General features: G+C 41.1%; 1 protein-coding gene across 1 annotated transcript; it reads left to right on the forward strand.

Moving 5' to 3' along the window:
• Positions 1-12,429: 12,429 nt before the first annotated feature.
• LOC125548670 (peroxidase 2-like) lies at positions 12,430-13,867 on the forward strand. Its single transcript, XM_048712230.1, has 2 exons — positions 12,430-12,842; positions 12,934-13,867. Exons 1-2 carry the CDS (start codon positions 12,522-12,524, stop codon positions 13,675-13,677), a joined length of 1,065 nt encoding a protein of 354 aa, XP_048568187.1. The 5' UTR covers positions 12,430-12,521; the 3' UTR covers positions 13,678-13,867.
• The last annotated feature ends 937 nt before the right edge of the window (positions 13,868-14,804 follow it).

A 14,804-nucleotide genomic window follows, 5' to 3' on the forward strand; every position in this document is an offset into this window, starting at 1 on the left:
TCCAGGTGCCCGCAACCAATCAACCCAGATGTGTATTTAGGTACCCACCTTAAGTTAACCATTAATCAAAAATCTCACATCTGTCATGGATACACTCAAACCCAATCCACGTCTACGAGCATAGCATGGTAGTATAAGCATAACGTAGAAGTAACTCCCAAGGGTTTGATAATAAAAGGGCAATAGGTTCTACCTCATCAACTACTTCCCAATACCCACAAGTTATCAAATCCTACTCATGAAATGTTTGAGGGTTGAACTAATGCATAAAAACTGGGTAATAAAGGGTATGATCAATGTGTTACTTACCTTGCTGATGATCCGCAAACCCAAGAGACTCGTAGTAGCACGCTGCGCACTCCGGGTATTCTATCGCAAACAAACAATAGCATACATAAGCACTCAAGCATAGATGCAAGGGTAAAACTTCAAATATGAAGATCCAATCTGAAAGTTCAACTGAAGAGATTTGATTTGCAAAAAGAATCAATCGAATCGTAGCTACGAAACTAAAACTACGATCAAAAGAACTTTGAATTCAAATCTGCTTGAAACCAAATTTTAAATTGTCAAAACCTTGTTCAAGTTGATTAAACATAAAGAGGGGCTCGAGATGAAGATTTTGGCGTTGGTTTCACTGGATTTGGACGAACGGTTAAAAATTTGCAAGGGTTTGAAGATCAGGGGCTAATCTGCGATAAAAGTAATCGCGGATAGGTCCATGGCAGAAAATAAAATAAAAAGAAAAATCTATCGGACGAACGTCCGCTAACAGAGACGAACGGGCGAATTCGTTCGCTAAAACGATCGAATGTTCGAAAACGAACTAAACTGAGAAAAATCGAACTGATCTAAATAAAAAAACGATCTAGGCTTTTATAAAAAAACCCGACGGTTTTACCTAAAAACCAAAAAAAACAGCGGCAGCGGAATCCGACGGCGGCGGTGAGAATCCGGCGAGGCAGGGCGGCGAACGGCGGGCTCCGCGGGCGGCGGCGAACGGCGGGCTCCGCGGGCGGCGGCGCGGGGCGGCGGGGCGCGGCAGGCGGCGGCTTGGCGGCGGGGCTGCGGGCACTGCTGGTACTGCTTGCTGCGGCGGCTCGGGGAGGCGAAGTGGGGTGGGGGCAAGGCAGCGGCGAGAGTCCGAGGCGGCGACGGCAAGGCGACGTGCGGCGCTGGGAGACTGGCTCGGGGTCGGGGGCGAGCGGCGCTGGGCTGGCTGGGCTTCGGCCGAGTCGGTCCAAAGATTTTTTTAAATAGATCCCACCGACAAAAAATCCTAAAGAAATATAAAATAAAAAATCTAAAAATGCCAAAAACAATTTTCACCGTCTAAATAAAATATTTAGAACATGGTGAACATTTTGTTGGCCTAAAAATGCAATTTTTGAAAAAATGCATATTTTTTCTAATTCAAATAAAATCACAATAAAATCCAAATAAAATTATTTATTTGATTTTAATGTTTTCCTCCAATATTTCTTTTTATTTTGGAGAAATCATATTATCTCCTCTCATTCAATTTTATATTGAAATATTTCGGAGGGAAAAATAATTAAAACCAAAATGATCCTCTTTTCAATATTTGAGGAAAATTCAAATATGAAAATAATAAAATCCCCAACTCTCTCCGTGGGTCCTTAGTTGCTTAGGATTTTTAGGATCCAAAACCAAAATGCAAATACAATATGATATACATATGATGACCTATGTATAACATTCCAAATTGAAACTTTGGGATGTTACGGTTACTGTGCTGCATCATCCTATCCTCTTCGAGAAAATACCAACGCAGATACAAGCAATCAGTGATGAAGGTGGTGGCTATGGAGATGGGGATGGGAAATGGCGGCTAGGGTTGATGGAGATGGCTTCTTCAAAGATGACAATGTGGCGACTTGTTCTGCTACTCATTTGGCATCGGGCCTTTATAAAGGTTGTTAAAGTGGATCATACACCTCGGTTGGCACGCCATACGACCATCCATATGAGCGGAGATGGTCGTATGGAACACCGCCTTTTCTACGGGTTCCTCTACTACACCTCTCACTTGATCTCCTCTATCTCCACTTTACGCCTTTCCATGTATTCACTTGATTTCGTCCATAAATAACCCATTTTCAGTGGAAAAAATAAATATAGAATATTAGGAATCCTTTGCATTAATTAGTAATTAGTAGCTATATCAGAGCAAATATCTTGGTTTTAATGAAATATCTCAGTTTAAACTCAAGTTAGAGGAGTGTAAAAATATCACTCATCACCATGCGGGTGTCCCACGCAGCCAAGGACCTGTCCGCCTCGGGCCCTCGTGGCTCCCACGGCTTCTATCTTCTGGTTCCCAATGCCTTTTATTGCGTTAAAAATCACAAAAATATTCAGCTCATTCCGTTTCCATGATTTTTTATACCTAAAACCTGAAAAGCAATATAAAACAGGAGCTGACCTCTGGCACTTGATTAACAGGTTAGTCCAAATAAATATTGTGAAAAAGTATAAATAAATAATGTAAATATAGCATGAATACTTCATAAATTATAGATACGTTTGAGATGTATCAATGGCAAATAGGGCAAGCTCCATTTGAGCCAATGTGTCGATTAGTAAGGATAGCTTTGAGAATAACAATTCCACGCACCACTCACCAAAAAATGTGGACTCTATGTCGGACTTGCAATTTCCATAATGGTCTCCGAGTTGCCAAAGGGATGGAGCCTCCAGACCTCCAGGTCACTCCAACATGTTTGCATGCACCCTATAAGTATGTATCCACTCTAGATGGTATGCGGTTCTCACCAAAAAAAGTTATCGTTCTATTTGGCTGCCATGCGACAAAATCATCAAATACTTGATAGTGAAGAGGAATTTGCAAGATCCTTTGAGTGTCCACCAGATTGAAAATGTTCCTAATCAAGGACTCATTGCATATCCCACTTTATGGATCAATGAGGTCACATACCTTGGACAAGATTGTTTCGTCCCTGGGTGTAATCACGTGTCTATCCGAGCTATATGGAGTCCATGGATCATCCTATATCTTAATGTTCTCTCCCATTTCGATTCTCCAAATATATCCTCACTTAAAATTTTCTATCCCCTTAAGAAAGCTCATGTAAATGCGGATCCATTTTTTAGAGTTGCATCCAGTAAACTCCTATTTGAATAATATTTTGCTCTAACAACCGCGCACAAACAGAGTCTGGATCAATAACTAAGCTCTGATATTTTTTTGCCTAGCATTGCTAAGTTAAAAGAGTACAATTCCCTAAGCCCAACCCCCCTTCTTTCTTGGGCATGCAAAGCTTCCACCATGCCACCCAGTCCATCTTTTTATTATCCTCATCGCCCCCATCAGAATTGGGAAAAACTATTTGTAATTTCTTTGCATATATCCTTTAATAAGCTGAACCCATACATATCAAACACATGTATAAATTGGGCTACAACCTTTAATAAGAATTCTTTACATTATTTAATCTCTATCTATTAAATTATTAGAACGAAAGACAAGTAAACCATCAGATTCAACCACATGGGCCAAAAATGTATTCTCCGTTGATCTTAATTATAACTGTGCTGATTAAAGGACAGAACAGTTATGCATCATAACTGTCACGTCACAATGTGTAATTTTTTACATGTCAAATTGTTCTTTTTGTACTGTGCATGTTATGTGTACAAGATGCAAAACCCAAAAATATGTTTCACATGTACATGATGGAAAGCCCAAATGGAATGTGTCACGTGTACATGATGGAAATACTAAGAGCAAGTATAATAAAGTGATGTAAGTGGACAATAAGGCTTTAAATAATGTACCGGGATATCTACCTGACGTTCGATCTGGGAGACACCCAACGCGAACAAATGATAGAGGCGAGGGTCCCGATCTTTCAATGAGATGATAACTATCGATTTGGTGGAGATGACGTTGATGATCCAACTACAAACGTGCACGACGTTGCGCCTTAGCAATCACTAAACCAATCTCCTGAGGTTACCGACGATGCCGGAAGCACGATCAGCCTGACCACGAAGGTCTATTCATGCAAGCAATCAAAGAACATGAAAGAATATGATAATGCAATCTGAATATTGCGAATATAGATGAAGTATTGATAGAGGTGGGGATCCGAAAGCGGTCTTGGTCAGGTCGTTGGACACAAACGAAGTACACGAAGTTGCAATGGCTAACTTTTAACTAAACAAATCCCCATGAAAAAGCTACTAGATGGATCTACTTATATAGGAGCAAGGGGTGGTGGCCAAGGAGGTGGGAGGACGTCCCAAGGCAGTCTAAAACTAACCCTAGGTCGTACAAGGCTCATGGGCCCAAGTGGAGGTGATGCAACACCTTTGGGCTTGTAGTTTGACTCAGATTCTGCTGCAATGTCAGATTGTTTCGCCCATAACTCAAAGCTCCAGACGAATTTGAAGGTGAATCCAATTTTTTTGCAAAGATCACGAAATCTACTTTCAAACAAAAAAGAATCACCCAATTAGGAGTCCGTATGAAAAAGTTGTTGGCATTTTGAGTCAGGTATGTCTATGCAGCCCGAATCTGAATCCACAACATGAGAGACTTGGACTCTATCTTTTCTTGGCCCAAAGTGAAGTGAGAGGACTTTTTGAACAGCACCTAAACTTCTCTTTTCCCCTTATCTTCATATGTGGATTGTACAAATGTCCCATACACCTACAATTAGACATGGCACAAAAGTTTGTGAAGTATTTTTGTCCTGGATGACATAAATAAATTATTGCATAGTTTGCATTAGAAATCACCTCATAAATATACATGTATACAATATTTTTGGTCATATCCAAGGTAGTCATGTCTTCATCATCCTCCCCTTGTTGAAAACAAAGCCGTCCTCGGCGTTGCTTAATCTGAAATGTGGCTAACAAAAGAGATAATGTGTACATGTTGTATATGTATGTGTCATCCATTTTTAACTTTCCTTGGTTTTTGCACAATTGACACATGTATACATGAGTAATTTTCATAGTTCATAAAATTCTAAAGCCAAAAAATTATCAGAAGAAGTAGAAGGCATGAAAATATTGCAACTCAGTTTGCACATATAAGTAAAGCTCTTATTCATTTCAAAAGATTGACAATGTTCATCATTAAACCATCCCAACATTGGTGAATAAACCTTACTTGCATCAAATTTACATGCTACAACATGCTTAAATAAGAAAACATGCAATAAGTCATTGGACATAGAATCATCACCAAGATTAGAGGTCATATAAAAGTGATTAAAACATTGGTTCTTTTGCATCAACAATTAATTCAATGGGTCCACTCAAAGTTGTTGGTATTTCAGTTGCTTGATCACATGATGCATTCATGATAGTAACACGATTCTCTAAAATAGGTGGTGTGCTCAAATCAAGAGGTAACTCAACCCATGATGCATTCAAGTTAACTAGGCATGCATCATTCTCATGTGAAGTTATATCATCAATACCTTTACTGTTACCTTGTCACAAAGACATAGCTGATGTAGGTACGGACGTTGACAATGTACCATACTCTTGAGATGATGTCGCGCTCACATTCCGAGGTGGGGCTGCTCTAGTAGGTGCAACGGTGGAGGAACCAACCGGCGGTGGGGAGCATGAACTAGAATAGTAGTTGTTGTAGTCACCCAATGCATCGTCTTGTATCTGTCTCTCAAAGGTACAAGCACGAACATACATACCAGTAATGCAATGAGGAATATACTGAAATCTTGCCTGAATATCATGGTTCAAACCACCAAAAAAATCTATTCATTGTATCATCCTCAGATTCTTCTATGTCACAGTGATGCATATAAGATTTGAACTCTTGGTAGTAAGCATGAACAGTGTTGTTGCCTTGTTTAAATTGTTTAAATTTGCGAAGAAATTCACGATGATGGTAAGGAGGAAAAATTGTTGTCTCATTACATATTTCAAATATTTCCAAGTTGTGGGGTGGTTATCAATGTTTTTCTTACAATGCACACTCCACTAAACAGAAGCAAAACCAGTAAATGCTCTAGTGGCAGCTCGTACTCGCTCAAGTTCAGAAAGTCATGGTGACTAAAAGCTTATTCTACTTAAAGCTCCCAAGCTAGATAAATAGCAGGATTAAATCTACCCTCAAATGACGGTAAAAAAGATAACCTGACCATGTGCTTGTGTGTGTTGTCCCAACTCTCGTGATGATGAAGATGTGTCCGTCGTCTAAGAACTTCTATCTCCGGAACCTATCATGATTAGTAGAAACAAGAAACAAAATTCGAGAATAATGTTCCTATGAACTACTAGGATGTGGTTGTAAAGTGCTCACAGTAAAGCAAATATCATTATCTTACAAGTTCTTACCATGCGGCAGGTGGTGACAGGCAATCAGCGGTGTCAAATAACTCCGAAGATTGTGTAAAGCGATTGACAGGGGAACGTACGTATACACGGTGTAGAAATATATGGAGCTGGGTTGGCTATATATGGTAGCAAAAAATTAGCAATAATCAATTCAGAGATGCAATGTTGAATAAACGCTCAACGACGGTACTGTGCTGGTCCTAGGCTAGACCGAACTAGAGACGCGAGCCTAGAACACTAAAGAGGTCACGGCGTAGCACAACTAACATCAATAAAGGATACTAAGTAGCTCTGGACAGCAAGATATAAGTGAAGATCACAACGACAGAAAAAATAATGATGAAAAACAACTGTCAAGCAGGATATACAACAACTTTCTCTCAAACTTTTCTCTGGAAAAGTTTGTGCCAATTTTCTGATAATTTTTCTCAAGAATGGCACTGACTCAAGCTTTCAAATGCAAAAAGAATCACTCAGTTCTGAGTTGATATGATGAGTCAAAAAATTCTAAAACTGGCATGAAAAACTGGAACAAGCTGTGTTGCGAACTTCGGAGGGCAAAAATACCTATTTAGAAGCCCATTTTGAGGTGCCAAATATTGAACTTGTCTATGCAACTATTTAGATGCGGCTCATCGCTAGCTTTCATTTGAGTACTCGCGGAGCCAAAACGGTCTTCGTACGAGGAAGTTATGGCTATTTTACTGAACAGTGCGCGAAACAGATTCCAATCCGAAATCAACTACGAGATTGAGTCTAGATAGATCCGAATTTTGTTTTTTTTCTTCTCTCTTTTTCCTCACACTTTTTTTCTTTCTCTCCCTTTTTTCTCTGACTTTCTTTAACTTTTTTTCTCTCTTTTTTTTCTCTGCCTTTTTTTCTCTCTCCCTCTTTCCAAGACAAACCAGATAAGATGCATATTGGATCTAGCGAAGATGTGAACGACCTCAACTATGATTGTGACAATGAACGACGGGTAGCACGTGGTGGAAATTGATGGATGGGTGGTGGACAGCGGAAGGGATAACGGTGCAGCGGCGGCCTAATGTGAACAGAACTCGAAACTCTAAACGAAGTAGACACTAAGACCATCAACTCGACGCGACGATACAACCGATAATTCAACTATGCAAGCAATGAAAAGAAAATTGCAAAGGCTCAGACTGGCTTGGACAAAGGATGAATAGATGTAACTTTTTTGTGGCTTTTTCTTGGACAATAGGTAAGAAAATAACTCTAATCTAGGAAAAACTGGAAATTCTCATCGAGCAACCTGAAAACTGATACCACTTGATAGAGGCGAGGGTCCCGATCTTTCGATGAGATGATAACTATCGATTTGGTGGAGACGACTTTGATGATCCGACTATAAACGTGCACGACGTTGCGCCTTAGCAATCGCTAAACCAATATCCTAAGGTTACCGACGATGCCGGAAGCACGATCAGCCTGACCACGAAGGTCTATTCATGCAAGAAATCAAAGAACAAGCAAGAATATGATAATGCAATCTGAATATTACGAATATAGATGAAGTATTGATAAAGACGGGGATCCGAAAGCGGTCTTGGTCTGGTCGTTGGACACAAACGAAGTACACGAAGTTGCAATGGCTAACTTTTAACTAAACAAACCCCAGGAAAAAGCTACTAGATGGATCTACTTATATAGGAGCAAGGGGTGGCGGCCAAGGAGGTGGGAGGACGTCCCAAGGCAGCCTAAAACTAACCCTAGGTCGTACAAGGTTCATGGGCCCAAGTGGAGGTGATGCAACACCTTTGGGCTTGTAATTTGACTCAGATTCTGCTGCAACGTCAAATTGTTTCGTCCATAACTCAAAGCTCCGGACGAATTTGAAGGTGAATCCAATTGTGTTGTAAAGAGCATGAAATCTACTTTCAAACAAAAAAAGAATCACCCAATTCGAAGTCTGTATGAAAACGTTGTTGGCATTTTGAGTCAGGTATGTCTGTGCAGTCCGAATCTGAATCCAGAACGTGAGAGACTTGGACTCTATCTTCTCTTGGCCCAAAATTGACGTGAGAGGACTTTTTGAACAGCACATAAACTTTTCTTTTCCCCTTATATTCATATTTGCATTGTACAAATGTCCCATACACCTGCAATTAAACATGTCATAAATGTTTTGTGAAGTATTTTTGTCCTGGATGGCATAAATAAATTACTGCATAGTTTGCATTAGAAATTATCTCACAAATATACATGTATGCAATATTTTTGGTTATATTCAAAGTAGTCATGTCTTTGTCAACGAATCATTCCCTGTAGCAATCATTGCCGATCGAACAAGATCGTTCACGCTAGGAGACAGTCTCAAGCGAACGGTTTGGTGTTAGCTATTTCTCTTGGCCCATCCTGTAGGGACCCAGACGGCCGAAAACCAAAAAAGACCAGACACATCCCATCTGCATGTTGTTGCACGTAAAAAAACCACAATACCTAGAAAACAAAAAGAAACAAAATGATAAAAACTAAAAAATCCTTGCTTTCTCTCAAAGAAAAAAACCCTTATTAAAAATAGAACAAAAAATTGGCATGCTTGTGAAACTAAAAAACATGCCATATCTTAAAAGCAAAACAAGATGAAAACCAACCAATTATGTAAGAAACTAACTTGCCATTTTTCCATAAGACATTGGCAAAAAATAGATGAAAACAACATTATGAAAAAACTCTTACAAAAATAATCAAATTTTCCATGGGATGTTTCAAAACATAAAGTTGCCATGGTGTAAAAAGGATTTTCCAAATGTTTTGTTGAAAGATCTTGTACAAAAATTGGAATTTACCAAGTTTTGTTCGGTCTAAACTTTCCATCGTCCAAAAAGAAATAAATGAACTTGCTGCAACACCCAATGTGCCATTGTCCAAAAAATATAGTTGACATGGTACAAAAATAAATAAATTTGCCATGGTGCAAGTTTAACTTTTCCATAATTCAAAAATAAATTTTGCATGGTTAAAAAAGGGAGCAATGTTATTCATACGTACGAGTTCTACAAAAAGATTATGTACTAGTTCATTCTTGCGACGGTTACCAAAAACCAAGGGGGTAGTTACCAAGCTGAATAAACATAATATGTAAGGATTTCGTAGCAGCCGTACTTAAGAAAAGGATTTTTGTCAAAAAAAATTCCATGGTCCATATAATAAATTTGCCATTGTACTTAAAGTAAAAATGCCATGGTCCATAAGTAACTTTGACATGGTAAAAAAAAGTTTGCGATGTTAAAAGAAAAATTGCCAATGTCTAGAAATAAAAATTGACATTAAAAAGGAAATTTAAGATGATACATAAAGTAAATTTGCCATGAACATAAATTAAACTTTCCATCTCCATAAACTAATTTTCCATGCATCTACCAAAAAGAAAAAAATGCAATGTTTCAAAAAATAAATAAATTGCCATGCACTAATTAACACAAATGACATAGTATAAATAATAAAATTTTCCATGATAACTACAAATAAAATATCATGGTATTTAAGTAAAAATGTCATGCCTAATTAAGTTCGTTTTGCCATGATCTAAATAATGAAATTTCCATTCTACCTAAAGAAATTACATTTGCCATGGTGCACAAAAAGAAGATTGTCATGATCCATTAAAAAATGATGTTTCCATGATAAATATACTAAGTTTGCCTTGGTCCCATAGAAAACAATATTTTCCATGTTGCGTAAACAAAATAAATTTTGCCATGGCCCTTGTAGTAAACTTTCCATGATCAATAAAAAATGTATTAAGCAATAGTTCATGACTAAAGATTGCCATGGTCCGTACACACTACTTTTTCACATGATATACAAACTAGATTTGGCATCATTACATCGGAAAAGAAATTTTCATGTTGCAAAAAGAAGAAACATGAATTTGCGATGGTCATAAAAAGTAAAATTGCCGTGATCCGTAGAACTACATTTGCCATGCTACATCAATTAAATTGCCATGGTCCAATAAAATTAAAGTTTTCCATATTCCAAAGAAAGGAAAATTGCCACGATCAGCAAATGAGAAATTTTGCCATGATATCTTGAAGAAAAGAGTTTGCCATCAGATGTTACATAAAAATTGCGATGTACTACCTCGGTCCTGGTTTATTGGTCCCCGTTGTAACCTATGCCAAATTTTGACCATAAATTTAACTAACAAAATGTTCATGCATGTCACAAAAAATTATACCATTGAAAACTTTGTTCAAATACGAATCCAACGATATAATTTTTGTTGACATGCACTAAGTTAAATGTTTGGTCAAAATTTAGCACAAATTACAAAGAAGACTAATAAACTAGGACGGAGGTAGTAGGTATATGAATTTTAACACCGGATTCCATAAAAACTATTTCTGCCATGGCAAAACTTGGAGATATGCCAATTTTTTTTTGTTTCTTTGAAACAAAACATGGCAACTATAATGAAGTTGTCATGGGCAAATACGGGATTTTATGTTCACTACAAAAAATAAGGCAAACTTATGTATTTGCCCCCAGAAAAGTTTATTAGACTATGCTTGTTTTCCTCTTTTCAGTAAGGGGAACTAGAATTCCAATGAACCCAAACAAGTTGGCCACGCATGATACACTAGAAGGCGTTTGTCCCATTGTGTTGTTTTAGCATGATATTGTCATGATAAGTTGGGCTTACTGCAGGCTGTTTTGATACAGAACAGGGTTACCAAAGCTCATGACCAAACAAGCACAGGGGACTGCTACTGTTTTGATTTTATGTAGAGTTCGTTGCAGCCGCAATTTGTATTTTTTTTAACACAATACAGACGCAAGCGCTTATATAAACGCGCATACACTCATCCATATAAACGCACACACGCACACCCTACCTCTATCAGCACCTTCAAGAGACTGAACCGGCATATCATCTTGAGATTTTACGAAGTCACCGTAGGTGCCTCGTAATCGATGGGAATATCTCTTCCTACCGAAAGCATATCACCGGAAATCCTGAAATAAATTCAGGATAAATGCGAGCACCAGAACTTGAACCCTGATGGGCTGGGATACCATCCACCTAACCATCTCAACCACAATTTGTATTTAATATGTGTCCATCCGGTTCGCAAACATGTCAATTTCAGGCTAGACATTTTTGGTGGAAGGGGCCCGTTTCTCGTCAAAACGAGATTGGGGATGTTTATTTTTTCGGGAGTGTTAATTTTTTTGCCCCCCCCCCCCCCATCCCACACATACACGCAACACATTCACATACCCTTTTTTAACACTGTACAGACGGAAGCGCTCATAGGTACGCACATACACTCATCCCTATGAACTCACACAACACCATATTCCTGTGAGCACCTTCGAGAGACTCAGCCGGCATATCATCTTGAGATTTACAAAATCCTCTTAGGCGCCTCGTCATCGACGGGAGCTTCTGCTCCCACTGAAATTGCATCGCCAGAAATCCTAAAATAAATTCAGGAATAATACGAACACCAGGACTTAGAACCCTGATGGACAAGGATACCACTGTCCCTCTAACCATCCAACCACATGTTGGTTCGTGCATTCACATACCCTTGAGCAACGCAAGAGCATCTCCTATCATATTTGTACAGACAGAAAAAACTACTAAAAGCACTCGCATGCATAATGCGTGTAGATTATTATAAGCACCTTCGCCTAACTGAAGTTACAAATAGACATACACTAGGAGAGTATACTACTCCTCTGCAAGCGCTGGCCGGATCACCCGTTATCCATGCGAATGTCAAACGTAATCTGCCAGAGTTAATGCAACCGGTTAGGAGCTGTATAGCATATGATGCCTGCATGGAGTGGTTGTTGGCGTTGTGGGTATTTTCCACGCAATGAACAAGTCCGGCGAGGACAGCACGGCGGAAGCCGATCAGACCGACGGCGCGCAATCAGTGAGATAAATCCCAACTTGATCCGTCGAACGTCGCTGCTTGAGCTGTCCGGTGGATATTGGCGTGCATCGCAACGTGCTCCGCCCACGAAATGCGGCCGTGCTTATACGTCATTGCCTTCGTCGTCGTCGTCTCGTCCGGGACGACCTATAAGAATGCCACCCGGCCGTAACCCAGCCGGAGAAAACAACACACGAGACACGACACGAAACGACCATCTATCCAGTTAGTGGCTAGTGCGAAAAGAAGATGGCGACTAAGCTCGCAGCGCTCGTCGTCTTGGTCGCGTTCCTCGCTGGGCCCGCGGCGTGCGAGGGCACCTACATTTGCTTCAACGGTTGGCTGAGGCTTCCTAGCATCCTGGACAAGCTGCTCTGTCCTCGCGGCTCCGGCACTCGGCGGGAGCCGGTCCCTTCTCCCTCGGGGTCAGGGCTCAGCTACGGCTATTACAGCACCAGCTGCCCTAGTGCGGAGAAGATCGTTAAGGAAGCCGTGAAGAAGGCCGTGGATGAGAACCCCGGCATTGGCGCGGGGCTCGTCCGTCTCTTCTTCCATGATTGCTTCGTTCGGGTACGTACATACAGCTCGTCGATTAAGCTTATTATATATACTAATAACTGCATTGTCGTTTCACAAGATGACCATGTTCATTGTTATCCAGGGGTGCGATGCTTCCGTCCTCCTCAACACGACCAACTCCAATAACGAGACGGAGAGGGAAGGCCTTCCCAACATGAACAGCCTACGAGGGTTCGAGGTGATCGACGAGGCCAAGACGGCGATCGAGGCCGCCTGCAACAATACAGTCTCATGCGCGGACATCGTCGCCTTCGCCGCCCGCGACGCATCCTACTTCCTCAGCAACGGCAGCATCAATATCCCGATGCCAGGCGGCCGCTACGACGGGCGCGAGTCCTTCGCCAGCGAGACCGACCAGCTGCCCGGGCCCTTCTCCAACGTCGCGGAGCTTAACGCGAGCTTCGCAGCCAAGGGGTTCACCCTCGACGAGATGGTCACGCTCTCCGGCGCGCACACCATCGGCCGCGCCCGCTGCATGTTCTTCTCCAGCCGCTTCTCTGAGATGAACCAGACATATGCCGCCAACCTCAGGGCCGAGTGCAGCAACAACGGCGACACCAACGTGAACCAAGACAGTGTGACCTCCAACGTCCTGGATAAGCAGTACTACCAGAACGTGATCGACAACAAAGTGTTGTTCACCTCGGACGCCGTGCTCAACTCGACAGAAACGAGAACGCAGGTGATAGACAACGCGGACAAGCCCGGAGAGTGGGAGAGGAAGTTCGAGAAAGCCATGGAGAAAATGGGGAAAATCAAAGGCGACCAGCAAGGCCTGGAGATCAGGAAGGTATGCTGGAGAGTCAACAACGTTGGCCAGTATTAATGCGTGGTGGCTGGCTGGCTCTATGGCGGGATCGCCTGATGGACGAGATGTAACTTCGTCTAGCTACTGTCATTGTTGGTTTTTTTGTACTAAAATTCGGTGTGTGTGTGTGTGTGTGTTTGTGTGTGTGTGTGTGTGTTAATAAAGATATAAGTATCAAGTAAATGTGTATGTTCAGTACTTCAGTTCACCTACGACTATTTTCCTGGTTGTTTCTGGCGATTAAAAACTGACAGGAGATCAGAAAAATGCATTCATTTTCTCATTTGGTCTTAACAAATGACTGAACCAATAGTTACAGTCATTTTTCTCGAAAAAAAACGCCACAAAAATTGATTTATTATTGTCAAAGGAAAAAATCCTCTCCAAATATACCCCTCTTTTTCTAGAATGCTCTCCAAATATACCTTTTTTAGGGGCAAACACAGTCATTTTACATCACAATGCAAGGCACAATACTTGTGTCATTTGGTTGTAAGAGCCAAATATGGCGACCATGCTCAGGGACAGCCAGCTTTGTTTTTACAAAATTATGTGCTTCAGTGTTTGAAGCCCTTCCCTCCTGAATAAACCGGACCTCCGTAAAGGCTCCGCGGCAAGCTTCTATCTTCTGCAGAATCGAGCCGTAGACTCCTCTGCCCCTTCGTTAATTTGCTTCGTCAATCGTCACTTGTGATGCCTCACATGCAATGACAAGGTTTTGCACATTCAAATCAGTGGCTAGGGTCAATGCTTAATATGCCAGCGCTTCAAGGGTTCCAGATCCATGCAATCATCAATCACACGTGCAGAAGACCCCAAGTATACGCCCTTGTTATCCCGGCAACATGCCGCCACCGCACCATTTCTTCTGTTTTTGGCAATCCCTTTGTCTACATTGATCTTCACAAAACCCATAGGTGGCGGGATCCATCTGGACACCCTTGGGGGCACCGCTGCAGCATACTTCAGTGGTCTTGCGTTAGTGATCTCTAGGTCCGCCAGGCAACGCACGATGAAGCCGTGAATGGAGAACGGACTCTGAAAATGGCTTGTGTATCGTCTTGCGCCAAGCACTCCAAATAGCCCATAAGGTGATCAGTACCTTTGTCAACTCTTGGCCGGGGTCATTCCCCTTTTCGAAAAAA

Source organism: Triticum urartu, chromosome 3, assembly GCF_003073215.2.
Source record: "Triticum urartu cultivar G1812 chromosome 3, Tu2.1, whole genome shotgun sequence".
Lineage (NCBI taxonomy): Eukaryota > Viridiplantae > Streptophyta > Magnoliopsida > Poales > Poaceae > Triticum > Triticum urartu.

Coding starts and splice junctions, on each gene's coding strand:
- LOC125548670 (XM_048712230.1), top strand. CDS start 12,522: ATGGCGACTAAGCTCGCAGCGCTCGTCGTCTTGGTCGCGTTCCTCGCT. Junction 12,843..12,933: donor TCCATGATTGCTTCGTTCGG/GTACGTACATAC, acceptor ATTGTTATCCAG/GGGTGCGATGCTTCCGTCCT.